At 35.6% G+C, this 24,238-nt stretch overlaps 1 protein-coding gene across 2 annotated transcripts in view; it reads left to right on the forward strand.

Moving 5' to 3' along the window:
- The window catches only part of LOC100880062 (corin serine peptidase), a 43,134-nt gene extending 21,595 nt beyond the window's left edge, over positions 1-21,539 (forward strand). The window contains exons 4-19 of one of the 2 annotated variants that reach the window (XM_076540131.1): positions 43-521; positions 2,447-2,713; positions 3,150-3,514; positions 3,903-4,030; positions 6,126-6,252; positions 6,848-6,999; positions 8,331-8,529; positions 8,997-9,149; positions 11,781-12,080; positions 13,006-13,147; positions 13,544-13,686; positions 13,751-13,940; positions 14,055-14,214; positions 14,369-14,492; positions 14,554-14,693; positions 14,820-21,539. In XM_076540131.1, coding sequence (XP_076396246.1) covers positions 43-521; positions 2,447-2,713; positions 3,150-3,514; positions 3,903-4,030; positions 6,126-6,252; positions 6,848-6,999; positions 8,331-8,529; positions 8,997-9,149; positions 11,781-12,080; positions 13,006-13,147; positions 13,544-13,686; positions 13,751-13,940; positions 14,055-14,214; positions 14,369-14,492; positions 14,554-14,693; positions 14,820-15,008 — 3,258 coding nt within the window. In that variant the 3' untranslated portion in view covers positions 15,009-21,539. The remainder of the gene's footprint in view (positions 1-42; positions 522-2,446; positions 2,714-3,149; positions 3,515-3,902; positions 4,031-6,125; positions 6,253-6,847; positions 7,000-8,330; positions 8,530-8,996; positions 9,150-11,780; positions 12,081-13,005; positions 13,148-13,543; positions 13,687-13,750; positions 13,941-14,054; positions 14,215-14,368; positions 14,493-14,553; positions 14,694-14,819) is intronic. The other variant, XM_012287373.2, reaches the window with a different exon arrangement.
- Positions 21,540-24,238: the final 2,699 nt, after the last annotated feature.

Raw genomic sequence — 24,238 nt, forward strand, 5'->3', positions numbered from 1 at the left:
TCGAGCAGAAGAAACTCAGCAAGAAACTCGTTGATCCCACAGGTAGCTCCGCCGCCGATACCATTGCGATTACCAGCGATTCCGAAGCGGAGCAAAAACGAGAAACCGATACCGATACAAGCGTCGACGAGACAAGAAACGAATCGATCAACGAACGATCCAACCGCAACGATACTACCAACTTCCTGGACACACGACGCGAACAGCGAGAAGCTGATAGATCTGGGCCCGTTCAGATCTCAAGATCAGTCGGCCAATCAGGATTACTCGTTGAGCTTCCCGGGCAAAGAGACGCACCCGACGAATCAGGACAACGATTTCGTCGCGGATTTCGATAAAGCGAACTTCGAGGAGGATTGCAAGCTCAGCCAGAAGTCGAGCTTCGAGGAGCTTCAGAAGGCTTCGCGCGATCTCGAGAAGAGGCTGCACGAGAGGATCGTCAAGAGCGCGGAGTCGAAGTTTAAAGATCATCAGACGGTCAGGGACGAACGTCAGAGGCAAACGAATCTGCAGAATGACAGGTCAGTGTGAGGGGAATTTTATTTTGCGGTGTGGAGGTAGAGTGGAAAGTTGGGTTAGTTGGTACAGGTGGTGAGGTTAGAGGCTTGGAGATTTGGGGTGTTTGGGAATTTGGGGAGGTGGGATCTGAGGAATTTAGGTTTGAGAATTTGGGGGATTTGGAGACTTGGATCTGAGGAATTTTGGGAATTTGAGAATTTGGGGTATTTGGGAGTTTGGGAATTTGGAGGCTTGGATCTGAGGAATTTTGGGAACTTGAGAATTTGGGGTATTTGGGAGTTTGGGAATTTGGAGATTTGGGAACTTGAGAATTTGGGGTATTTGGGAGTTTGGGAATTTGGAGACTTGGATCTGAGGAATTTTGGAAATTTGAGAATTTGGGGTATTTGGGAGTTTGGGAATTTGAGAATTTGGGGGATTTGGAGACTTGGATCTGAGGAATTTTGGGAACTTGAGAATTTGGGGTATTTGGGAGTTTGGGAATTTGGGAGTTTGGGAATTTGAGAATTTGGGGGATTTGGAGACTTGGATCTGAGGAATTTTGGGAACTTGAGAATTCGGGGTATTTGGGAGTTTAGGAATTTGAGAATTTGGGGGATTTGGAGACTTGGATCTGAGGAATTTTGAGAACTTGAGAATTTGGGGTATTTGGGAGTTTGGGAATTTGGGAGTTTGGGAATTTGAGAATTTGGGGGATTTGGAGACTTGGATCTGAGGAATTTTGGGAACTTGAGAATTTGGGGTATTTGGGAGTTTGGGAATTTGGAGACTTGGATCTGAGGAATTTTGGAAATTTGAGAATTTGGAGTATTTGGGAGTTTGGGAATTTGGAGGCTTGGATCTAAGGAATTTTGGGAACTTGAGAATTTGGGGTATTTGGGAGTTTGGGAATTTGGAGATTTAGGAATTTGAGAATATGGAGTATTTGAGAGTTTGGAAATGTGGAGACTTGGGAATTTGAGGAATTTGAGGTATTTGGGAGTCTTTGAATTTGGAGACTTGAGGAATTCATGAAATCTGAGAATTTGGGGAATTTGAAAATTTGAAAGCAAACTCAGAAACTAAAAACGTGAAGAAATTTTATAAGATCACATGAAAAACTTGTACATTTCAAAATTTGTCGAGAATCTATGAAATAGAAAAGATGAAAGACGACGAGCACAGAAGTGAAGCATCTCTCGAAACCTCTTCCGTGACACTGATTAGCAGCGATCGTTTTTGAAGCGTCGAGCGGGTTCGTTGTAAGTCGCGAGCGTGTTCCGGGCAGCGCTCGAATTAGAAGCGAGATGCTTAACGGTCGATTACGCTTACGACGAGCTTGCTAAACGAAGCGTGAACTTGGTCGACTCAATCTCGAGAGTAGATGTTCGAGTAGAGTCTACTCAGCAGACGTTTCTTTAAAGTGGTCTGCCGTTCTCGTAACCGGAAGCCAGGCTTAATTTCCTGCTTCTCGTGTGTTTCAGCGAAGAGGTCTCTAAAGAGCTTTGCAGTCTTTCATATCTTAGGATTAAGAATTCCTGGAAACGTTCGTGAAGAATATGTTTTACAGTAAACTCTAAAATAAATTTACGAAATTAAAAAATGTCAAAGTACAAAAGATTCTCGTTTTAAAAGGAAGCTAGCATCATTGTCAAGGCAGAATTTATGTTTCTAAAGCGTGTACTCGCGTTTCACTCTACCCTTTCGTTCTATTCTACGACAATGCACCGGAAGCGTATTTTACAAGAACAAAGTCCTCGTAAAGTACTTTAGAAACCCTTAAGCTGGGATGGAAACATCAAAGCCTGAAAGGGTTTTAAGACCAACGTACGTTGTCGTTTAAAAGAATTTCTCTGTCGGCACTTTTTTAATAAGTCGAGGGATAATTTAATCAACGTGCTTCAGGGGCCGTGTACAAACTTCTTCATTCCTCGTGTTCGTTCGACAGGCTTCACTCGTCGAAGACGGAGAAGGAGAATGAAGAAAACGGTTGCGAGGAAACAGCGGGTGGGAAATCTCGGGATAAAATAACCCCATCTCGAAGGGAAGCTCTGCAGGAGGACGAGACGAAGTTCGCCGCGTTGGTGAGGTCGCGTCGTGAGGTGGAAAAACGATGTAAGTTCGAGGAACTTCAAGCTGTCTCGAAAAAGCTGGAGAGACGCCTGCACGAGGAGGATGATCATCTTCGCTCTTGTAAAGAGAGACCTATCGGAAGGTAAGACATTTCACATTTTTAACAAATTCCAGTACTCTCAAATTTACAAATTTCACAATTCTTAAATTTACAAATTTCACAATTCTTAAATTTACAAATTGCAAGTTTTGAAATTTTTCGCGTCTTTAAATTTCAAATTTTTAGAGTTTCAATTCACGTATGATTTATTTTAATTTTCTGTCGACATCGAAATTGAGATATCAATTTTAAGATCGTTTACTTGACTAAGCACGTAAGCCAGGGACCCATTTCCAGAGATCACAGTAATAACCCAAGTAGAAATTCGTGTATTTACTGCCTACTTTTCGAACGTCGTATTAACCGGATGGACCCAAAGATCTTTCAAAAATCAAAGAATCCTTTAATTTTAAGTTTCGAATCACGCGGGTTCTTTTCCGATACAATGAAAGGGTAGAAAAGTATTTGGTTGGATTAGGTACGAGGAACTGCAAAGAACGTCGCAAGACTTGGAAAGGCGGCTGCATTCCGAGCAGAAATCATCGGAAGCGATGGCTCGTGGAAAATACGAGGCGGAGATGGATAGAGCGAGGAATATTCTGCAGCATATTCTGCGGAAGGACAGGAGCAGCGGCGAGAAACTGGAGAAATTGCCGAAGGCAACTCAAACGAATCTTCCGCCGCCTCTGAGCGCAGTTTCTCAGAGTTCGGTGCCGAAACCCATCAGCGTACGACAGGATAGTAACGTTTCTTCGGATAGTTTCAGTCAAACTAGCTCGCCCAGCTACACCAGCAAAACGATGGAAGCGCCTCTTCTCCCTCAAAGATATGGCAAGGTTCCAGGTAAATATTCTGCTCTTGACGTGTTTGCTAAATATTAGTGAGCATATTTACCGCAGTTCATTTAATATTTGATACTCGGAGCGACTCTTATTTGCAGACCTCTACATCAGATCATATCTTTTCTGTGACTTCTGTATTTTTTTATTTCTAAGTAGCCTCTGAACAGCACCAAATCAAGAACATTCATATCACTAATCTACATGAGCCAATATGTCGATGGTGAACGTCGATGTTATACCGTTATGTGCATAATACATATAATTACGAGAATGTGTTGATCAGATACTACGTTGCTAAGTGTCCATCTCAGCAGCACCTGAATAGTAGCAAATCGACATCAAGACATTCGTACGTTATCAGTAATTGTATTATTCTCGTGAATTTTTAGATAGGGCACTAGTGTCAGAGCCAGACAATTCGTCAAACAGGACAATAACAAAATCGACCAGCACCCCGGCCAGCTTACAGGCGATCGTCAGAGTTCACGGCGGTAATAACAGCTCGTTACATCACAAGGTGAGACCTCGACGCGACGATTTCAATGCGCAGATGTTACGTAACACGAAAAAGGGGCGATTAATTCTTTTGCTCGAGTTATCGATTGCGTTACCGTTTCCCACGCCAATGTTACGTAACCCTGATGCACGTGTAGATTCGTTAAGGGTCAGGCAATTCCCTTCAGGAATTGACATGCTCTGTTAGAGACTAGTTCATATGTTGTATCTGGAAGTTGATCTCCCTCGAGTCAAATTTCTGTACTAAAGACCTACATATGCACTCGTGCGATTATTGAAATATGCAAGATTTTCGATAAGTTATTTTGAGCTAAAATCCCTTGAAAGTGTACCATTGCAATATGGGATCGATAAGACCATGCGGGGTAAATCCCGTTGTAGTTCGGAGGAAAAAGATGGTACAAATATGGCCCGTTAGATAATCGCGGCACGAATAAACCTGGAACAGCTCGTACGCGGAATAAACGAACACGAAATCGCGCGTTTCCATGGGGATCGATAACTCGCGTCATTTACTCCTTTTGTTCGCGATCGGGGGAAATGGGGAAGCGCGGGTTCTTGTCGAGTTACGAGCTCGATATCGGCCAATATCGAAGCCCGTATCGAGTAGTGGCCGATATCATTTTACACGAACCGTTCCTGTTATTAGCGTCGAAAATGGACCGCGCGATAATAAACGCAGAAATCCCGGCCAAGATCGAACGAGGATGCAACGTTTATTTCCCCTTCATCGACTGGTTATTGTTGCTTTTTTTTTCCCCCTTTTATCGTTGATTATACTCTCACTCTTCGGAAATAACGTTTCGCTTAATTTATCGGTTTCCGGTACATTTTGCAAGAAACTTTCTGCTGTTACAGAATATTCGGATCGAGATATATTTGTATAGGGTGTGTGTTCAAAATTTATTTTCATGGCATATCCCTTAATTTACTGTTACACTTATTTTTATATATAATTTTGCAAATTTTAGCTTGTGTCAATAATTACTTTCTGTCATAATTGTATCACTTATTTGGTGAAATATTTAAGGGTGCAATATAGTCTTGGTACAAGGGTACCTTTAACTCCTTATTATAGGATTAATTTGTCAGGTGTGTCAGTCAGAAGTAATTATCAAAAAATATTATTAAAATCATTAAAGAAAGTCATGTGATGTGTGATGGCTATTTTGTACATGGTCTTTAATTCTACAAATTATAATTCGACCAGAAGTTCAGTTTGAAATGTATTAAATATTCAAGCAAGATTTATTGCATCCAAACCATAAGTGCACCACGAGTCTCAATACTACAAGAGGTTAAAGTCAGTCTGATCGAAAGATCAACTTCAAAGATCCAGTTTGAGAAACCAGTATGTCCATTATTGTATTTTGTAGCATTCGTTCGAAATACGTCGGAAAATTGAAAGTTCAAAGCGGGTAATTGTTCGGCTAATTACTCAGCCACCGCTAGAGCACTTTCGTCGGATATTCGCGAAGCCGTACACACGCCAGGAATTTTGGCAAACCTGGTCGTTGAACGAAGTGACGTAATTTGTCCTTTGATAGAGCGATACGACCGCGGGAACATTATAATCGATATTATCTGGTTGTTGAAGGGTACTGCGTAATCAACGTTGACCTCCTCAAACATTCAGTTGCGAACCGGTTCAAGTGATCGAATATTTGGAAATTAATATTTGTGTCAATCTGCAAACCAGATGTACTGACAGCGAGTTATGTAATCAAACGGGATAGCCTCCCTTTGTCGTTGGAGAAATTCGTTTATCCGAGGTGTTGATTACGGAATGCTTTGTACAAGAAGGGATGATGAAATTTCTCGGGTTCGGATATTGCAGTACTGATTTTCGTGTTTCTCGTTTCGGAATTATTCATTTATTTTATTTTACTTTTCTTCTTTTGTATTGTTTTATAATATTTATTGTAACTGTAATCATTGTACAGAACGTTGCAAATTCAGGTTGTTTATTCGTAATGTTAATCCTCTTCAAGCTTTTGTTGTGTTATGTAGCTTTAAATTGGAAATCAGGAATTGTATACACTGATCCTTGTAATATTGTTACTATCTTGTAATATTGTTTGTTATTTTGGTTTCAGATCATCAGAGACATGGCAAACAGTCGGTATGTGACCACGGGAAGACTTCGTCTCAGGTTCGTCCAGGTGTTCTTCAACGCCGTCGCGTTGTTGATCATAGCTGGGGGTTTGGCCATATACTTCAAGTGTGAGTACATTCAATCGATAAAGCTACTCTTCCTGTAACACAATTTTGCCAATTATATCAACAATTATGTCTTAATAGACCACTTCAAAATAAACCACTTGTGATAGATTAACCTCTTGCCATACTTTGACGAGTCTCACTCGTGACACACTCACAATTTAAATGTGACATTACCTTGTCCAAAATTTTGAATTCTCTTCAACTTGAAAATTAGGTCCAACTACAATCTGTAGAGTCAAGGATCGTTGAATAGAAAATGCATAAACATTTTAATTTTCTTTGTTTGTTTTAATATTAAAACTATGAATAGTTAGTTTTGACTGACGCATCTGGCAAATAAATTGTAAGGCAAGGGGTTAAATTTAAAACGATTTCATTAATGTACCTTTATTATCACAAATCATTTGAAATTATTAAAACTCCTTCAAATACGATTTTACTAGAGTTTAGTTAGTCTTATTAGAGATCTTATTAGTTACTCGAGAGATCAAGTAAATTAAATTTTTACGAGTACTTAAATTTTTTTCACTTTAAATTACCAACATATTCATACTCAGAACAATCTCATCAAACTTATATTCTTAAATTTTCACAGCATACCTAGAGACCGTAATACGCCTGGAAAATAAAACGATCTACAGCAACGTGATGGCGTTGATAGAACGAACGCCAGCGACGATCGAACAGAAAAATCCAGCACCCGGAGTGTGTCTACCTGTGATCGTGACATTCTGCCAGCACCACAAGGTACATTTTATGCAAAATCGGTTTACGTAATTCGTCAATTCACGACGTGCCATGCGTGGCTCTCACTGAAATCATTTCCAATAATCTCGTCAGGAATTTGTCCATTGGATTCTCCAGATTCATCGAATCGAATTAAAACGATGCTAGCGGTGTTCGGTTGCGGCCACGTGTGATCTGCTAGATTTTTAACGGTCATTTGATATGTGGATCGTTTGTGGAATTTATTCGATCGTTTCGTGTTCGTTTAGATTATTTATGTGATTACTATATGTACTTTACAATAATTTCGCAGCTACATTATTTATATGATCTTTACAATAATTTTATGGTCAGATGGGTGTTCATAATAATTTTGTGATGAGTTATATTATTTCTATGATCTTTATAATAATTTCATGGTTAGCTATATTACTTATATGATCTTTAAAATAATTTTATGCTCAGATAGATTATTTGTATGATCTTCCTAATAATTTTATGATCAGCTACATTATTTGTACAATCTTCATAGTAATTTTATATTCAGCTAAATTATTTGTATGATCGTTACAATAATTTCATAATCAGCTACATTATTTATATGATCTTCATAATAATTTTATGGTCAGCTAGATTACTTGTATGAAGTTTAAAATAATTTCATGATCAGCTACATTATTTGTATGGTCTTCATAATAATTTTATGGTCAGCTAGATTATTTGTATGATCTTTAAAATAATTTCATGATCAGCTGCATTATTTAAATGATCTTCATAATAATTTTATGGTCAGCTAGATTATTTGTATGCTCTTTAAAATAATTTCATGATCAGCTACATTATTTATATGATCTTCATAATAATTTCATGATCAGCTACATTATTTGTATGATCTTCATAATAATTTTATGGTCAGCTAGATTATTTGTATGCTCTTTAAAATAATTTCATGATCAGCTACATTATTTATATGATCTTCATAATAATTTCATGATCAGCTACATTATTTGTATGATCTTGATAATAATTTTATGGTCAGCCAGATTATTTGTATGATCTTTAAAATAATTTTATGATCAGCTGCATTATTTGTATGGCCTTCATAATAATTTTATGGTCAGCTAGATTATTTATACGATCATTACAATAATTTCATGATCAGTTACATTATTTGTACGATCTTCATAATAATTTTATGGTCAGCCAGATTATTTGTATGATTTTTACAATTTCACAGTCGACATTTTGTACAACCCTCAGAAAGAGAGGAGGGGTTAAACATTTTCGTTCTAATTTATGTCACTCATAACCGAGGAGTATTTACGTGACATCTTGGTCGCGTGTTCCCTCAGGTTCCGTATAATTTCACCGTGTTCCCGAATTACATGGGTAATGTCGCACAGCGCGAGGCTCAGCACGCCCTCGAACATTATGACGCTGTGATCGACGTCAGATGCTATGAATTGGCCGCCCTGTTCCTGTGCAGTGTTTTTGTGCCGAAATGTGGATCACGGGGACACATCGTGCAACCCTGCCGAAGCCTCTGCTTCGGTAAATATTTCAAACAATTCTCCTTTATTTTACTCAAATTTCAACCACTCGATGTAAGTTGCTTTTGAGATACTTTACAAATTTTTAGATACTTACAATCATATTTTAAGCTATGTAATTTATATTTTTCATTAACCCCTTGTTTTGTAATGACGGACTTGTGACGCACACAAGTCATTAACGTTTGAATGTTGTGGACTAGTCTTGTATTTTCGTTGCAATTAAATTTTGGGTTCAATTTTAATTATAATCTCTGTGATTCAGAATTGCTAAATGCATAAATACCTATCATTCTAATTTTCCTCAGTTGACTTCACATTGTATGAACAATTAATTAGGTACATAATGTAACTGTCCAGAAAATTTCATTTTAAGAGGTTAATCAGTTAGCAAGATATTATACCAACATAAATAAGTGACACTTTAAAAAAAAATGTTCGTATCACGAAGAGATTTTTTCTGTCCAGAAACCAAGAGACGTTGCGGATTTTTCCTGAACGTGTTCGGCTTAACTCTTCCGGACGACCTGGAATGCGATTTGTTCCCCGAGAATTCCAATCCCGACGAGTGCGTGGGCCATCAGGAAGTACTGGAGGCAGCCGAAAGAGCAGAGAAACCCGGTGAGTTGTGTCAACCTTTTAAACCTTCGCGATCGAAACGGCAAAAACGTGTCGCGCCGTGTTGAGGTCATTTTTTACGCTCCCGCGATTATGCGCTCTCTAAGCTGCCCGTAACTCACTTTCCGTGAAAAAACGCTTTCATATATGTATCTTGTATGACCGACTAGATACAAATATCTTTGAGCTCTGCAAGGCGTGATTCATTCGATTTGAATATACAAGATCGTTCATAAATTTTTAATACATGTATGTACATAATTGTAGGATAGAATGAATTTATAAATAGCTTTGAATAATTCTGTATTTGTTTAAAAGTAGTCTGTATAGAGATGACGAAAAATCAATTTATACAACAGATCGTTTATAAATTTTTAATAAATGCATGCACATCATTGTATGATCGTATGAATTTACAAATAGTGCCAAATAATTCTGTATTTGAAGACGTTTCTGAATTTGACTAAAGGTAATCTGATGGCGGAAAATCAATTTAGATAAAAGTCAATTTATGCAACAGATCGTTTATAAATTTTTAATACATGTATGTACATAATTATAGGATCGTATGAGTTTACAAAAAATTGTTCTAAGTAATTTTATATTCGTAGACGTTTCTAAATTTGTCTAAAGCTAATCTCATAACAGAAAATCAATTTAGATAAAAGTCAATTTATACAACAGATCGTTCATAAATATTTAATACAGTATATGTACATAATTGTACGATCGTATGAATTTGCGAACAGTTCCAAATAATTCTGTATTTGCAGACGGTTCTGAATTCGTGTAAAGGTAATCTGTACCCTTCAGAGATGTCGAAAAATCAATTTAGAACAATGACTCGTAATAAAATTCCGCCTGTTTCGTATTGTGGACTGAAGCTTTCGACCCAGAAAATATCAATAAGAAAGTATTACTCTTAGCGTACGTAGATTAAAGTCGAAACAGAAAGATTGAAATTAAGGGACGGAATCTTTAATGAGGACGATCTGTATAAATCGAAGCACGCGGTCACGGGCGATTCGTCATTTTCGTTCAAGGCCTTCGTAGCCATTTATCCGGCCATTTCGGTGGGGATAAGCCTACTGACTAAAGTCCGGGCATTTGATAAAGAGGTGGATAATCGTGGGATTAAAATAATCTCACCGGGGCAGCCGGACTATAGCTGGGAATATAGGTGAGCCACGATGAAAATTACTCGAAGACGTTTCTTTGCAGAAAATCAGATTTTCTTGTATTTTTGTTGCAATGTGTCTTTAGATTACTTGATCAGTAATGATTTAAATACTGATTTAAGTACTGATTTAAATAAGTTTCAGATATTTAACACACTAAATTTTGTTAAAAATTCTAATTTTAATTATGTTATTTGAAGTCTTCGAGTAAGTGTGATAATTATAATATATGGTAACTGGATGCAACATTTGCTCGTATTTTTAATATTTGGAGAAATGAAATGCGAGAAATTAGCACGACGCGGAATACATACGGTTGTTCTACTTGTCTGGCTACGTACCGTCTGGATTCACTGAAGCAGTGACACTGATCGACACGTTCGCCGCCACAGTAGATACATCGGTGATTAGTGCGCCACAAAGTAATATTAACACCTTGATTACTACATACAATCCGCTATAATTACATATTCAGCATCAAATCCTCGCATTTTCCAATTACCTCCCTGATTTATTAACAGTACCTTTTTATTTTACTATTCCATTATATTAAATTCGTAACGCACTCTATGACCTCAACTTCATATTTTCTCTTCTTCTATTTCCTCAACTTCATATTAATTCGTAAAACGTGATGCCTCAAAAAAAATTTCTACATAAATCCAACTCAGAATACTCCATCTCCCGACACGAACATAAAACGTTTTTCAATTGTGCAAATATTGAAAAAAAGAAATATGTGTCGAATCAAACACGTCTCCATCAGTTTTCGTTATGATTTCGCCACACGGCACATGTCGCCGCTAATGGAATCTTAATTGCAAAATCTATATCAAACGGCCGCTCGTGGACCCATCTTCAGCACGGAGTCGCTTTATGGAGTTTGCACCGGGCTGTGTATCTTGAACACGATGTCATGATGTACTTGCGGTGGAGGACATTTATTACGAACGAAACTGTATCCTCATTTTACGAAAGAAGAAACGATACTCTTATCTTTCATTTATTAGACCTGGTCGGTAAAATTGCAGACATTTTCATAAGAACGTTTATTAGATCTCTTTATGATTTTGAAACGAGGATGCATTTTGTGCAAGAAGTTTTTAACTGGAGACTTTCAGTAGATACTTTGCTTTCAAACATATCGATATACTCTTTAGAAATTCTTTGTATGTTCTCATTAAAAAATTTTCTATCTACATTTGTTTTGAAGGAAACATTATGCCATTTTATCGCGGTATCTGTTCTTATCCCATAAAGGCTATAATATCCACATCCAAGCCCCCCGTTTTCATAGTTCATTTTCATGTTCCATTTGCCAGTTCGTGCGTTCGCATCGACATCATCGTGTCTCATCGTTCGAAAGACGGGTAAGCGAAGAGAGAAAAAGGAGACTAGGTAGATGGTGAAATTATGTCGACAAAATGGGAACACCATTTGGCTGTTTCTTGTACAGTATGCACCAGCGGTTTCCAATGCGATCGGACCAGGTGCATTCCGGCCGACTGGCGATGCGACGGCCACTTGGATTGTGCCGATCATAGCGACGAGATTGGATGCGGCGAGTGCACCCTCTCCTCCTCCTCCTCCACCTCGGTTTCCACATTCAACACCAAGATTGTCAAGAAGCCCATTCTGGCGAAAAACACCGAGCCCAAGTCGCCGTTGCACTGCGGCGAAAGAAGGTGCATGTCTGCCAGTCTTATCTGCGACGGGATCATGGACTGTCCCTGGGGACAGGATGAACGATACTGCTGTAAATATATTTTTACTCTTTATTGTATAATATATACATTACTATAACATACTGTATAGTATATTACTGTATTATACTGTAATACTGTATCTTCTTACATATTATTATTATCATTAATTATAATAACTTTAGTCAGTTATATTATACTGTACTATACTGTAATATACTGTGTCTTCTTACATATTATATTATTATTAATTATAAAATTTTAGTCAGTTATATTATACTGTATTATACAGTAATATACTGTGTCTTCTTACATATTATATTATTATTAATTATAAAACTTTAGTCAGTTATATTATACTGTATTATACAGTAATATACTATATTTTCATACATATTATATCATCATTAATTATAAAATTTTAGTCAGTTATATTATACTGTATTATATAGTAATATACTGTTTCTTCTTACATATTATATTATCATTAATTATAAAATTTTAGACAGTCATATTATACTGTATTATAATGTAATATACTGTATCTTCGTACATATTATATCATCATTAATCATAAAACTTTAGTCAGTTATATTATACTGTATTATACAGTAATATACTATGTCTTCGTACATATTATATCATCATTAATCATAAAACTTCAGTCAGTTATATTATACTGTATTATACATTAATATACTATATTTTCTTACATATTATATCATCATTAATCATAAAACTTCAGTCAGCCATATTACCACACATGAATTAAGTAATTCATAATTATTCAGCATATGAATGTTCAATTTTATAATTTAAATTTTGTAGCTGCTACGTAATACGATTATCACATATACCTTCTTTTAAATTATCATGTGATAAACATTGCAAAAATTGCATCCGAAAATTGCAGCTGTTCGGTCGAAGAAACTTTGGTCAATTTGAATACAGTAGTTATATTGCCACCTTCTGTTGCAGTGAATCTGAGCCAGCGGAACGGAGACGTGGGTGAAGGAAGATTAGAGGTTTATCATGCGGAGATGGGCAAATTTATGCCGGCCTGCATTTCGCATTGGGAGCCAAACTCTGCTAAAACAATCTGCTCCATGCTGGGCTACACGTAAGAGCCATTAATTTCTGCTTCGATTGTTAACTTAATCGGAAACTTTGACTCTGTATGCAAATTCTGACATCTCAATATTTTTATCCTCTATCAGTTTGGACGTACAAATTCATTACTGTAAATTTCGTTGTAATAGACTGAGCATTCTTCGTTGTAATAGATTCAGCATTTTTCGTTGTAATAGATTCAGCATTTTTCGTTGTAATAGATTCAGCATTTTTCGTTGTAATAGATCAGCATTTTTCGTTGTAATAGATCAGCATTTTTCCTTGTAATAGATCAGCATTTTTCGTTGTAACACAGCTTAAGCACATTCTTCAGAAATTATGGGGGTTATCGTATGATATTGCAGAATATAAAAGCGATGAATCACCAATTTTCAAATCGTTCCAGGGTTGCAGTATCAGCGAGGGTGATAGCTCAAGAGAACAGCAATATCACTCAAGGCGAGCCCAAGAACCTTCTCAAAGGATTTCAAGACTGTATCACGGATCTGGAGGTCTATCCCACGGTTGAGCTAACCTGTTCAGAATACGGTAACCAATCTTAATTACCTAGGTAATCATTTCCTCATCTAATTCTAAATTTATTTAATTACAGCGTGTGGACGAAGGAGGACGATTTACGGAAACGCTAGGATAACAACACGGATCGTGGGTGGTGTGGAATCGTCGCCTGGTGATTGGCCGTTCTTGGCAGCTCTTCTCGGAGGACCCGAACAGATCTTTTATTGTGCTGGTGTCTTAATTGCCGATCAGTGGGTTCTGACTGCCTCGCACTGCGTGGGAAAGTGAGTCCATTTTTATTTCTATGACTGTCATAATTGTCATACTTCTATGACTGGTTACCAGATATCTTTAAGCAGCTGAAATTATTTTAGATATTTTTATATCGAGCTCCGCAGTTTCAGCTACACCGACGTATCCGGATGGACAATACAACTGGGTGTCACCAGGAGACACTCTCATACTTATCTCGGACAGAAACTGAAGGTGAAGACTGTGGTTCCTCATCCTAATTACAATTTGGGCGTTGCTCAAGACAACGACGTGGCTCTGTTTCAGGTAAATGCTTCACATAACAACTACAATAATTACTGAAGCACTTGAATTCATATAAAATATTATAATAGTCTCATTTTGATAAAATATTACAATAGTCTGATTCCTATAAAATATTATAATAGTCTGATTTTATAAAATCAATATTTTTCTCCAGTTAGAAAAGCGAGTCCAGTTTCACGAACATCTGAGGCCAGTCTGTCTGCCAAGTATGGACATGGACCTCGCACCTGGGACATTGTGCACAGTGATAGGTTGGGGCAAGAAGAACGACACTGACAGTATGTATCACAAGTTGAATCGATTACAAGCAACATCGTTTAATAAAATTAATTATTGCAGCATCAGAATATGAGCCATCTATAAACGAAGTCCAGGTACCAGTGCTGGACAGAAAGATCTGTAATCAGTGGCTAGCTGTGAATGTAACCGATGGAATGATATGTGCTGGCTATCCTGATGGAGGGAAAGATGCATGCCAAGTGAGTTTAGATCACTGCAATCTATTTGCTAGTATTTCTTATTACATTTACAAATGACTAGTTTATTATTAACACCTAATAAGGTTAGTTATTAAAATAACTAAGGTTATCTCATTTTTATGACAGGGTGACTCAGGAGGTCCTCTGCTGTGTCAAGACAAACACGACAAAGAGAAATGGTTCGTCGCTGGTATAGTAAGCTGGGGAATTAACTGTGCCCAACCAAAACTACCAGGTGTTTATGCGTACGTGCCAAAATACGTGCCCTGGATCCAGAGCGAAATAGCTAAATATTCTGACATGGGTATGGGTTAAAGAAGTCTAAAAGAAGATGGAAGAAGCTATAAAAGAAGATGAAGAATCCACTGGCTCTAAGATTTAATTAAACGTAATGTTAAGACAATAATTGTTAGCGACAATAAGCTGTGGGTACTTTCTAGTCGATGCTGTAAGGAACTTTGTTACTAAGTATATACACATAGTTAGGTACAGTTATAGTTGTTTGCGTTTCTGGCAAAGGTTTCACTTTATTACGGAGAAAATTGTACTCGACACGTGTTCCCTTTCGAATAATATATTTTGAGATCTTGTACCTTCATCGAACTTTAAAGACAATACAGGAAGCCTCGAACATTTTAGAACTCAAAGTTTTTATATTTTTCTGCTTAATCGAAACTCTCGTTTCTTGACAAGAATCAAGTTTCTCGATCTCATTTCATTCCTCTTTTTTCAATGACTATAATTGATCGGTGTAGTTCAGGGACTTTATCATTTTTCACGAGTTGAGTAAAAAAGATATAGCACCTTACTGAAAGATTTTTACCTTTATTTCTACTGTTTGACTTGTAAGAGAAAATTATGCATTGTAAAAATTAATTTGTATAATTAATTAATGGTAATAGGTTAAATTTCCACATGTTTTACTTTAGAATCTAGCGAACGCAATACTGTTCTACATCGATCAATTTCTAGACTTTCCATTAAATTGTAAACATCTCGATAACCTAAATAAGAATGCGAACAACGGTGAAATAAATGGAAACATATTACGAGGGAAGAAAGCTTGGGAAAATAAACGAGCTTTCGTCGCCATTTTCTAGAAAGTCAAACCTCATCCCCATCTTAGGAACGTTTATAAATTACCAGAAGCATAGAAGGCAAATGAACATGTCGCATCAGATGCGATTGAAAAAAGATATAATACATTTTCTATCGTGCCACAAAGTGGCGATGAGGGTGTGCGTTTTTTATTCGAGTCGCACTGGATAAACGAAGAAGAAACCATTAAAAAATACGTGGATAATTTTGTACGAATTTTATGAACGCACACCCGGTGTAGGCGATGTCCTGCACATACTGCATGAGATGCATTTGTGTACTAACAATAGATAAGGGTCTAGAATGTTAATTATCGATAACTAATTTAAGGTACGTGTTTCTTAACGTAAGAATACTATGATATACGTGTCTAGAGTTACATGTGTTATACTAAAGGCAGAAACATATACGAGTATGTAAAAATATAATATATGTACGTGTTAGGATTGGAGCTGAGTGAATCTATTTTAATTCATGTTTTCTTTAGATTTAATTCACAACAAATATCTGACAATATTCTGCAATTGTTCACATTAATAATTTGTTCATTTTATAGTGTTACACTTTAATACTTAAATATTAAATTCTCTTACAATCTTCATATGTAACTAATCAAAATAACTCAGCTCCAATTTTTAAAGCTTCGAATATGTATCGATATAATCTCCGCTTATGGTTCGATCATTCAAAAAGTGATCGAAACACCAGCCATACTATTAGTGATAAAAAACGAACATAAGGAGGCTTCTAGAGTGACAATAGCGCAATGAAGTTAGTTTCTTAGGATAGCTAGTTTAGATTCTAGGCTAAAGACATGTTGACTGAATTCTAGGGACAATATTCTGCACCAGCACTTTTTTGATCCGCACCCGCAGATGGAGAATAGTTTTTAATGCGACTAATACTTTGTACTGGATGTATATTGTTTACGATGAAAACTAGGAGCCTTACTAATTGACTTAGACTTTTTCTAAGCGATAAGATTAGCGGTATTGTTGGTCAGGACAATAATCGACCTCGTTTTTGTGATCCATTTTTCTATTCCCACTTTGCTTTACTCAAGAGAAGATTATCTGAAAATTTTATATTACAAACTTTAATTCTTCTTTGGATCCTTTCAAAACTTTAAAGCTGGTCTCTTATTTTTCTGACTTGAACATGCTCAATTTTTTATAAATTTTCATAGAAAAATTAATACAAGGCCGCAAAAGTATTTTCTTCTTTCAACTGAAACTCTCTGGCTTCTTTACATTCCAATTCGTTAGACATTTCTTATATAAAATGCTGTTTCTACAAAATGTTTCTACAAAATTTCTTAGGGAAAAATTACCATGCTTCAAAAGTATTTATCTTCTAAAGCTTGATCTGTTTTTAAAGCTTGTTCTTGCTTTTTAATATTTTACTGGTTTCCATGATACCTGTGAAGTGCTCACTTTTCTTCCCCGATGAAACGCGTTAGAGTATTAAAGTCTTCCTTAGTATCCAGACAACAGTTAGTTATAAGCGAGGAATTAATGTAAATTAATAATAACCGACAATGCTGTGTGAGCAGACAATAAATAATATTAGGAAATGTTCCAACATGGACAATAAACTAGCATGTAAGCACTTTAGGCTAACATAAATTAAAGCGTAACCTTTATGTGTGTATATGTGTGAGCGTGCGTGTGTTCCAAAATGTTAAAATGGCGGATACTATAGACACAATGCAAGAAATTCTAAAATTGTTAAAACGTTTAAGTAGAATAATTTTCAATCAAGTTCCAAACATTGCAGAATAATTCTAGGAAGGTTCGGATTGAATTAAATTATTGTTCTGTTGAAAATCCAGTATCCGCCAGCGACTGTATCGATAAAATAGTAAACTAAGCTTCTGCCCTTCATAGTATATAAATCTAGCTTAGATGTGTGCAAATAGTTATAGCAGAGAGCACTAAACGCACCGAAACGATGAAGTAAATCAAACGGACAATCAGGAATCTTAGAACGTGTTCGACGAAGATATTTTTCTAAACCGATGATGTGAAATACCTATACTCTGAATTATTTTCTTCTTTTTATTAGAAGGTTCTCTTTATTATTATACATAGGCTTATATATAATACAAGCTGTCGATCATAAGTTATATCTTTATTTAAAAAACAACTTGTTATTGTAACTATTTAGTTTTAAAGTTGAATGTCTAAATGTTATACATTTTGTTCACGAAATTGACCAATTTTTATGTACTTTCTATGAAGAGATAGGTATTGCGAGAAGAGAATCAACAGTAGGTAGTGTTCAGTGTCTAAAGCGTAAGAATTATAAAGTTGTGGATAATTTAAAGGTTTTCTACGCGCGAGTCAATACATGTAGTCAATACTTAGGAGTAGATCGTGTTTTCACGTGTAGGCGACGATTGTAAAGTTTGTACACGTTAAGTACGTGAAACCTTCGAGTAAACCCTTTCTATGTCAAAATGTTTCTTTGCTGATATAAATTCTCAGTGTGGACATAAATTTTATTAAATTAATAAGTTTCCAAATGACTATTATTACTTCCAAATGACTATTTGTCAAATATGAACTGTAACTTGTTAAGTCAGAGCTTTAATGCGATTAATTTTACTCGAGGGTGACACGAAATGCTGCGCACAAAATACCGGTGTCATTAAGGGCGACTCTTCCTCGGAAGACTCGAAAGCTAGGTCTTCGAAAGACAATTACGAAACTGCGTAACTACTCCTGTGAAGTCAATGTCGATTAGCGAGCTAACGTATTCAATTATCTTGTAAGAAATGCTACTCGTAAGCTGTTTAATAGCGTAGTCAGTTACATGTATTTGTATATCAAGAACGATTTACACTCGAGCCGACATAGGGGCTATGTAAAAACTTTATACCATAAGTGAAGAATGTATTTAACGAGCAGATATGTTAATCAATTTATGAGATATTTATAAACGTTCGCAAAGAAACGTTGCCAGTATACAATCGTTACTTGAGCTTGAAGGTTGATACTCGTATCGATTAATCGAGCCCGAGTCAATTCGACATTTTGAAGAAGAAAGTAAAAAAGAGGGATAAATTTTGAAAGATTCGACTCGCGTTTGATGAATCATCTCTGTGATCTTTCCTACAAACTAGTGAATATAAAATGCTTATAATGATTTCAATTTTTGGGAATGTTAGAAAGCTTCAACAAACCTGCGACTTTGAAAGATCACAAGAGGAACCTTTAAGAGAACAGGGTGTTCCAAACGATGTTTGTTTTGAAACAGCCTGTAGATAAATTAAGACGTATATACACGTGTAATTAGCCGCGTGAGAACGCATTTATACGCTAGGTGTTTCACTCCGTGTTCTGTTCGACGGACATCGTTTAGCAAAGCGGTTGCTGTTTGATAATTGCTTGCTTTGGGGCTCTGGTACTGTGGATCGCGATAGATATACAAAGGTGACAATTAGGAAGATTTGGGACGGTGTAGGATTCTTTATGGGTTCTTATGGATGTTTGAGAGTATGGAGGATTATTATGATACATAGAAACATCTGTAGAGGTGCCTAGAGGTTACTGAGGAGTATTAGTGATGTTTAAAGGCTATACACTTCATTGCATTACTATAGGGCAAGGACTAGTGATTGCTATAGATGCCTATGGAGGTCTAATGAGTGCTATGGGTACCAGTGGAAGTCTGATACTCGTAGGTGCCTATGAAGGTTTAGTGATTCCTATAGGTACTTGTGTAGCTCTAGTGAAACTTATAGGTACCTATGAAGGTCTAGTGATTGCTGTAGAATCTGTGTAGCTCTAAGGAACCTTGTAGCTACCTATGAAGGTCTAGAAAATTAATATGGGCACTACTGGAAGCTTGATCCCCATAGGCACCTATGAAGGTCTATTGATTCCTATATGAACCTATGTAGCTCCAGTGAAACTTATAGTTGCCTATGAAGGTCTAGTGATGTCTATAGTACCTGTGTAGCTCTAAGGAACCTTGTAGCTACCTATGAAGGTGTAGAAATACCTATAGACACTACTGGAAGCTTGATTCTCATAGGCACCTATGAAGGTCTATTGATTCCTATATGAACCTTTGTAGCTCCAGTGAAACTTATAGGTGCGTATGAAGGTCTAGTGATGTCTATGGTACCTGTGTAGTTCTAAGGAGCTTTGTAGCTACCTATGAAGGTGTAGAAATACCTATAGACACTACTGGAAGCTTGATTCTCATAGGCACCTATGAAGGTCTACTGATTCCTATATGAACCTGTGTAGCTGCAGTGAAACTTATAGTTGCCTATGAAGGTCTAGTGATTCCTATAATACCTGTATAGCTCTAAGGAACCTTGTAGCTCCCTATGAAGGTCTAGAAAATTAATATAGGCACTACTGGAAGCTTGATCCCCATAGGCACCTATGAAGGTCTATTGATTCCTATATGAACCTATGTAGCCCCAGTGAAACTTATAGGTGCCTATGAAGGTCTAGTGATTCCTATAGTACCTGTGTAGCCCTAAGGAACCTTGTAGCTACCTATGAAGGTATAATAATACCTATAGACACTACTGGAAGCTTGGTCCTCATAGGCACCTATGGAGGTCCAGTGATTCCTATAGATACTTGTATAGTCCTAGCGAATTCTGTAGGTACCTATGAAGGTTTAATGCTTTCTATAGTACCTCTGTAGTCCTATGGAACTCTATAACTACCTATGGAGTTCTAGTAATCCCTATAGGTACTGGAAGCCTACTGATCCTCATAGGTACCTGTGAACATCTAGTGATTTCTATAGGTACCTATAGCCCTAGTAAACCCTATAGCTACTTATGAAGATCCCTATAGGTACTTATAAAGACTTAGAAGTGTTTACAAACTGCTACCATATAAAAAACCCTAAAACACAATCAGTAGCTCATAGAAAATGGTATGAACTTAGCGATCACAGTTGAACAGAACACGGAGATGTTTAAATGTGATTGCTTCTTGTGCCCGGCACAAATCCTAATCGTACAATCAGTGGTCTATATATACTATATTATATATTATATATATTAAAGAAAATTGCTATGTTTGCAGAATTATTGAATAATTATAGGATAAGCGAATAGGAGGTAAACGAAGGGAAACCCTTGATATGTAAAATGTGTAAATTGATCGATAAGATGTTTGTATGTTGTGTATATGTTGCCTAGATGTATATACATGTATACAAACACGCATACGTATATTTATAATGCATACATTGGTACACGTATAGATTATGCTGAATCTATGAGCCTCTCAGAAGTCTATTTGATCAATTGAGGAATTGAGGGAAATTATAGTGGGTCTTTGTGCAAATTAAATATAAAACAAAAATTGTTTAATGTCAGTAGGAGGGTTGTTTTATTTCAACAGAGGGTTTGTTTAATTTCAACAGAGGAGGTTAATAATTGTTCCAGTAGTTTGAGAACACTCGTTATATTATTATGAAAGCATCTCACCTAATGTTGCAAAAAGATAGAGATGTTACGATTATGTTTGCTGAAATATTAATACTATTAATATTCATAAATATTATTTTATATCATCTTGCAAAGTTGATCAAATGGACTTCCGTGAAGCTTCCCTAAATGTAGGTAAACGTTCTACAAACGTTCTGTGTCGCTGTGATTGGTACCATAGACTTAGATAAGTGTTGTATCTATTAGACGTGTAATTAACGTTAACACGTTGACGGTCCAGGTGGACGTAAATTTAATACAATAAAGAAAGCAAGGTTTGAACAGCAGTATTATTATTATACAAAGTATGTAAAGTAGCAAATTAAATGATTGTATTCTTATAATAATTGCTGTTAACATTTTTACCGTGGCAGTGAACGTGTTAACGAGAGACAGAGACAGTCATTGTCTGTCGATCGCTCGAACGCGATTTGCTTCGACATTTCGCGCTTACTTTTCTCAAAACAACACTGAATAAATTTCTTTCCTTAAACTTTACAATTAGAAATCGATCTGCTAAATCTTCAAACTCAGTCTTCGTTCGAAAACAATCATTTTATATTCCTTTACCGCAAAAGTTAGAAGTTCTTTGAAGTAAACTTTTCTTGATTTCTCTTCAAATAATTAGCCACGCGAGTAGACTTAGATTTTATTTAACCAAAACGTAAGATACAGCTTCTGTAGGCTCGGTTTTCAATTAGGATCGAAATAAACGAGATTATTGTTTTGGTAAGACGCTGTTAGATTCGATGCTTGCACTGCCTTTCATCGTGAAAATGACTGTCTGTCTAGCGTGGATGCTGAACAATGTTGTTGCATATGTCGCTGTTAACTATCCGTAAATTACCGAAGAAAAAGAAGCTACTTTTCTATTATCTTGACTCAATTTTCAGTTAAGTTCAGTGAAGTTACCTACTATTCCAGCTCTCCAAAGAGTAAATAGAAGTCAAACACGAAAGCTCGATTACTCGACAGTATTTTATATAAATCTATTCGCTTGGGTCAAGGCAATAAAAGAGTAATAAAAATCAAAAACGAAGAAAAAATTTTATATATAAATGGTAGCGAATTACGAGAAAATACAAGATTTGCTCTTGCTGGTCGAGAGTCGTAGCGCGTCGATTAGTATATCTAAATATACGAAGATGTATCTATTTACCTACGAGGTACGTAACGAGAAGACAGAGAGAGTCGAGTATTTCGCGTCGGCTGTTGGAGGAAAATTTCTAACAGAATTTCTAAAATTTTTCTACTTCGTTCATTTTGTATAAATTCAAAATTGTACGTCTATTTCCTTGCGAGATTCAGTTTACAGGAACACGTTTACTTTGCTAACGAATTCTATTTAAGAGACGTACGAGTTTGATTCAAAGAGAACACTTCTGCAGATTGATAAGCAAATCGTGCAATTTCAAAGTACAAACGAAGAGCAACGTTCACGAGACATATCCGGACATATCCAAAACGAAGAAGAGTACGAAAACTTTCTTGAACAGCGAAAGATTTCGAATGCAATCTGCAGAGGTGCGTCCCCATTTCCGAGGGAAACGTGCGCTGTGAGTTCGTGAACGCGACTCGGTTCGGTACAAAGAATTATAATATTAAAAATGATGCAAACATGATAGAGAAAAATGTGTGTTGTAAGATGATATTATTATACGCGAAAAAGAAGCTATATATATATGATGAATATTGATATATATGATATATTTATGGAAAATTCGTGTTGACAAATAAAATATGTATTAACACATTCATGTCTTTATTCCCTTAACCCTTATCCGTATATTATTTTTTATTTTTTTATAGTTAAAATTATAATTTAAATTTCTACATCTAGTCTGGAACTGCTCTAATCAGATCAATAGTAACATGAATAGGACGTACAGTGAATGGTTTACATTTTGGAAATTTCTTTTAATACTAAAAGATATTTATAAATCATTTATAGTTGCAATTACGTGAAATTATATTAAAATGTACATCACGATTAAGAAGATTATGTGATCTCATACCAAAGATATTTTTAATATAATTATATATTTTCAATTAAATACATTATACTAAGTATGAATATTTTTAATAAAAACTTTTAATATAGGAAAACATATATGAGACATTCAATCAGAATAAAATCTCCAAATTAACAGTAAGTATCTAATATGATTTACAACTTTAAAATATTATAAAATATATATTACATATATAAAAATATATATATATATATATATATATACATATACACTATATATATATACTATACTATACTATACCATACTATACTATATATACTATATATACTATACTATACTATACTATACTATACTATATACTATATATACTATACTATACTATACTATACTATACTATACTATACCATACTATACTATACTATACTATACTATACTATACTATACTATACCATACTATACTATACTATACTATATACTATATATACTATATATACTATAGTATACTATACTATACTATACTATACTATACTATATACTATATATACTATACTATACTATATTATACTATACTATACTATATATACTATACTATACTATACTATACTATACTATACTATACCATACTATACTATATATACTATATATACTATACTATACTATACTATATATACTATACTATACTATACTATACTATACTATACTATACTATATATACTATATATACTATACTATACTATACTATACTATACTATACTATATACTATATATACTATACTATACTATACTATACTATACTATATACTATATATACTATACTATACTATACTATACTATACTATACTATACTATACTATACTATACCATACTATACTATATATACTATACTATACTATACTATACTATACTATACCATATATACTATACTATACTATACTATACTATACCATACTATACTATACTATACTATACTATACTATATATACTATACTATACTATACTATACTATACCA

This window comes from Megachile rotundata, chromosome 2 (genome assembly GCF_050947335.1).
Source record: "Megachile rotundata isolate GNS110a chromosome 2, iyMegRotu1, whole genome shotgun sequence".
Classification (NCBI taxonomy): domain Eukaryota; kingdom Metazoa; phylum Arthropoda; class Insecta; order Hymenoptera; family Megachilidae; genus Megachile; species Megachile rotundata.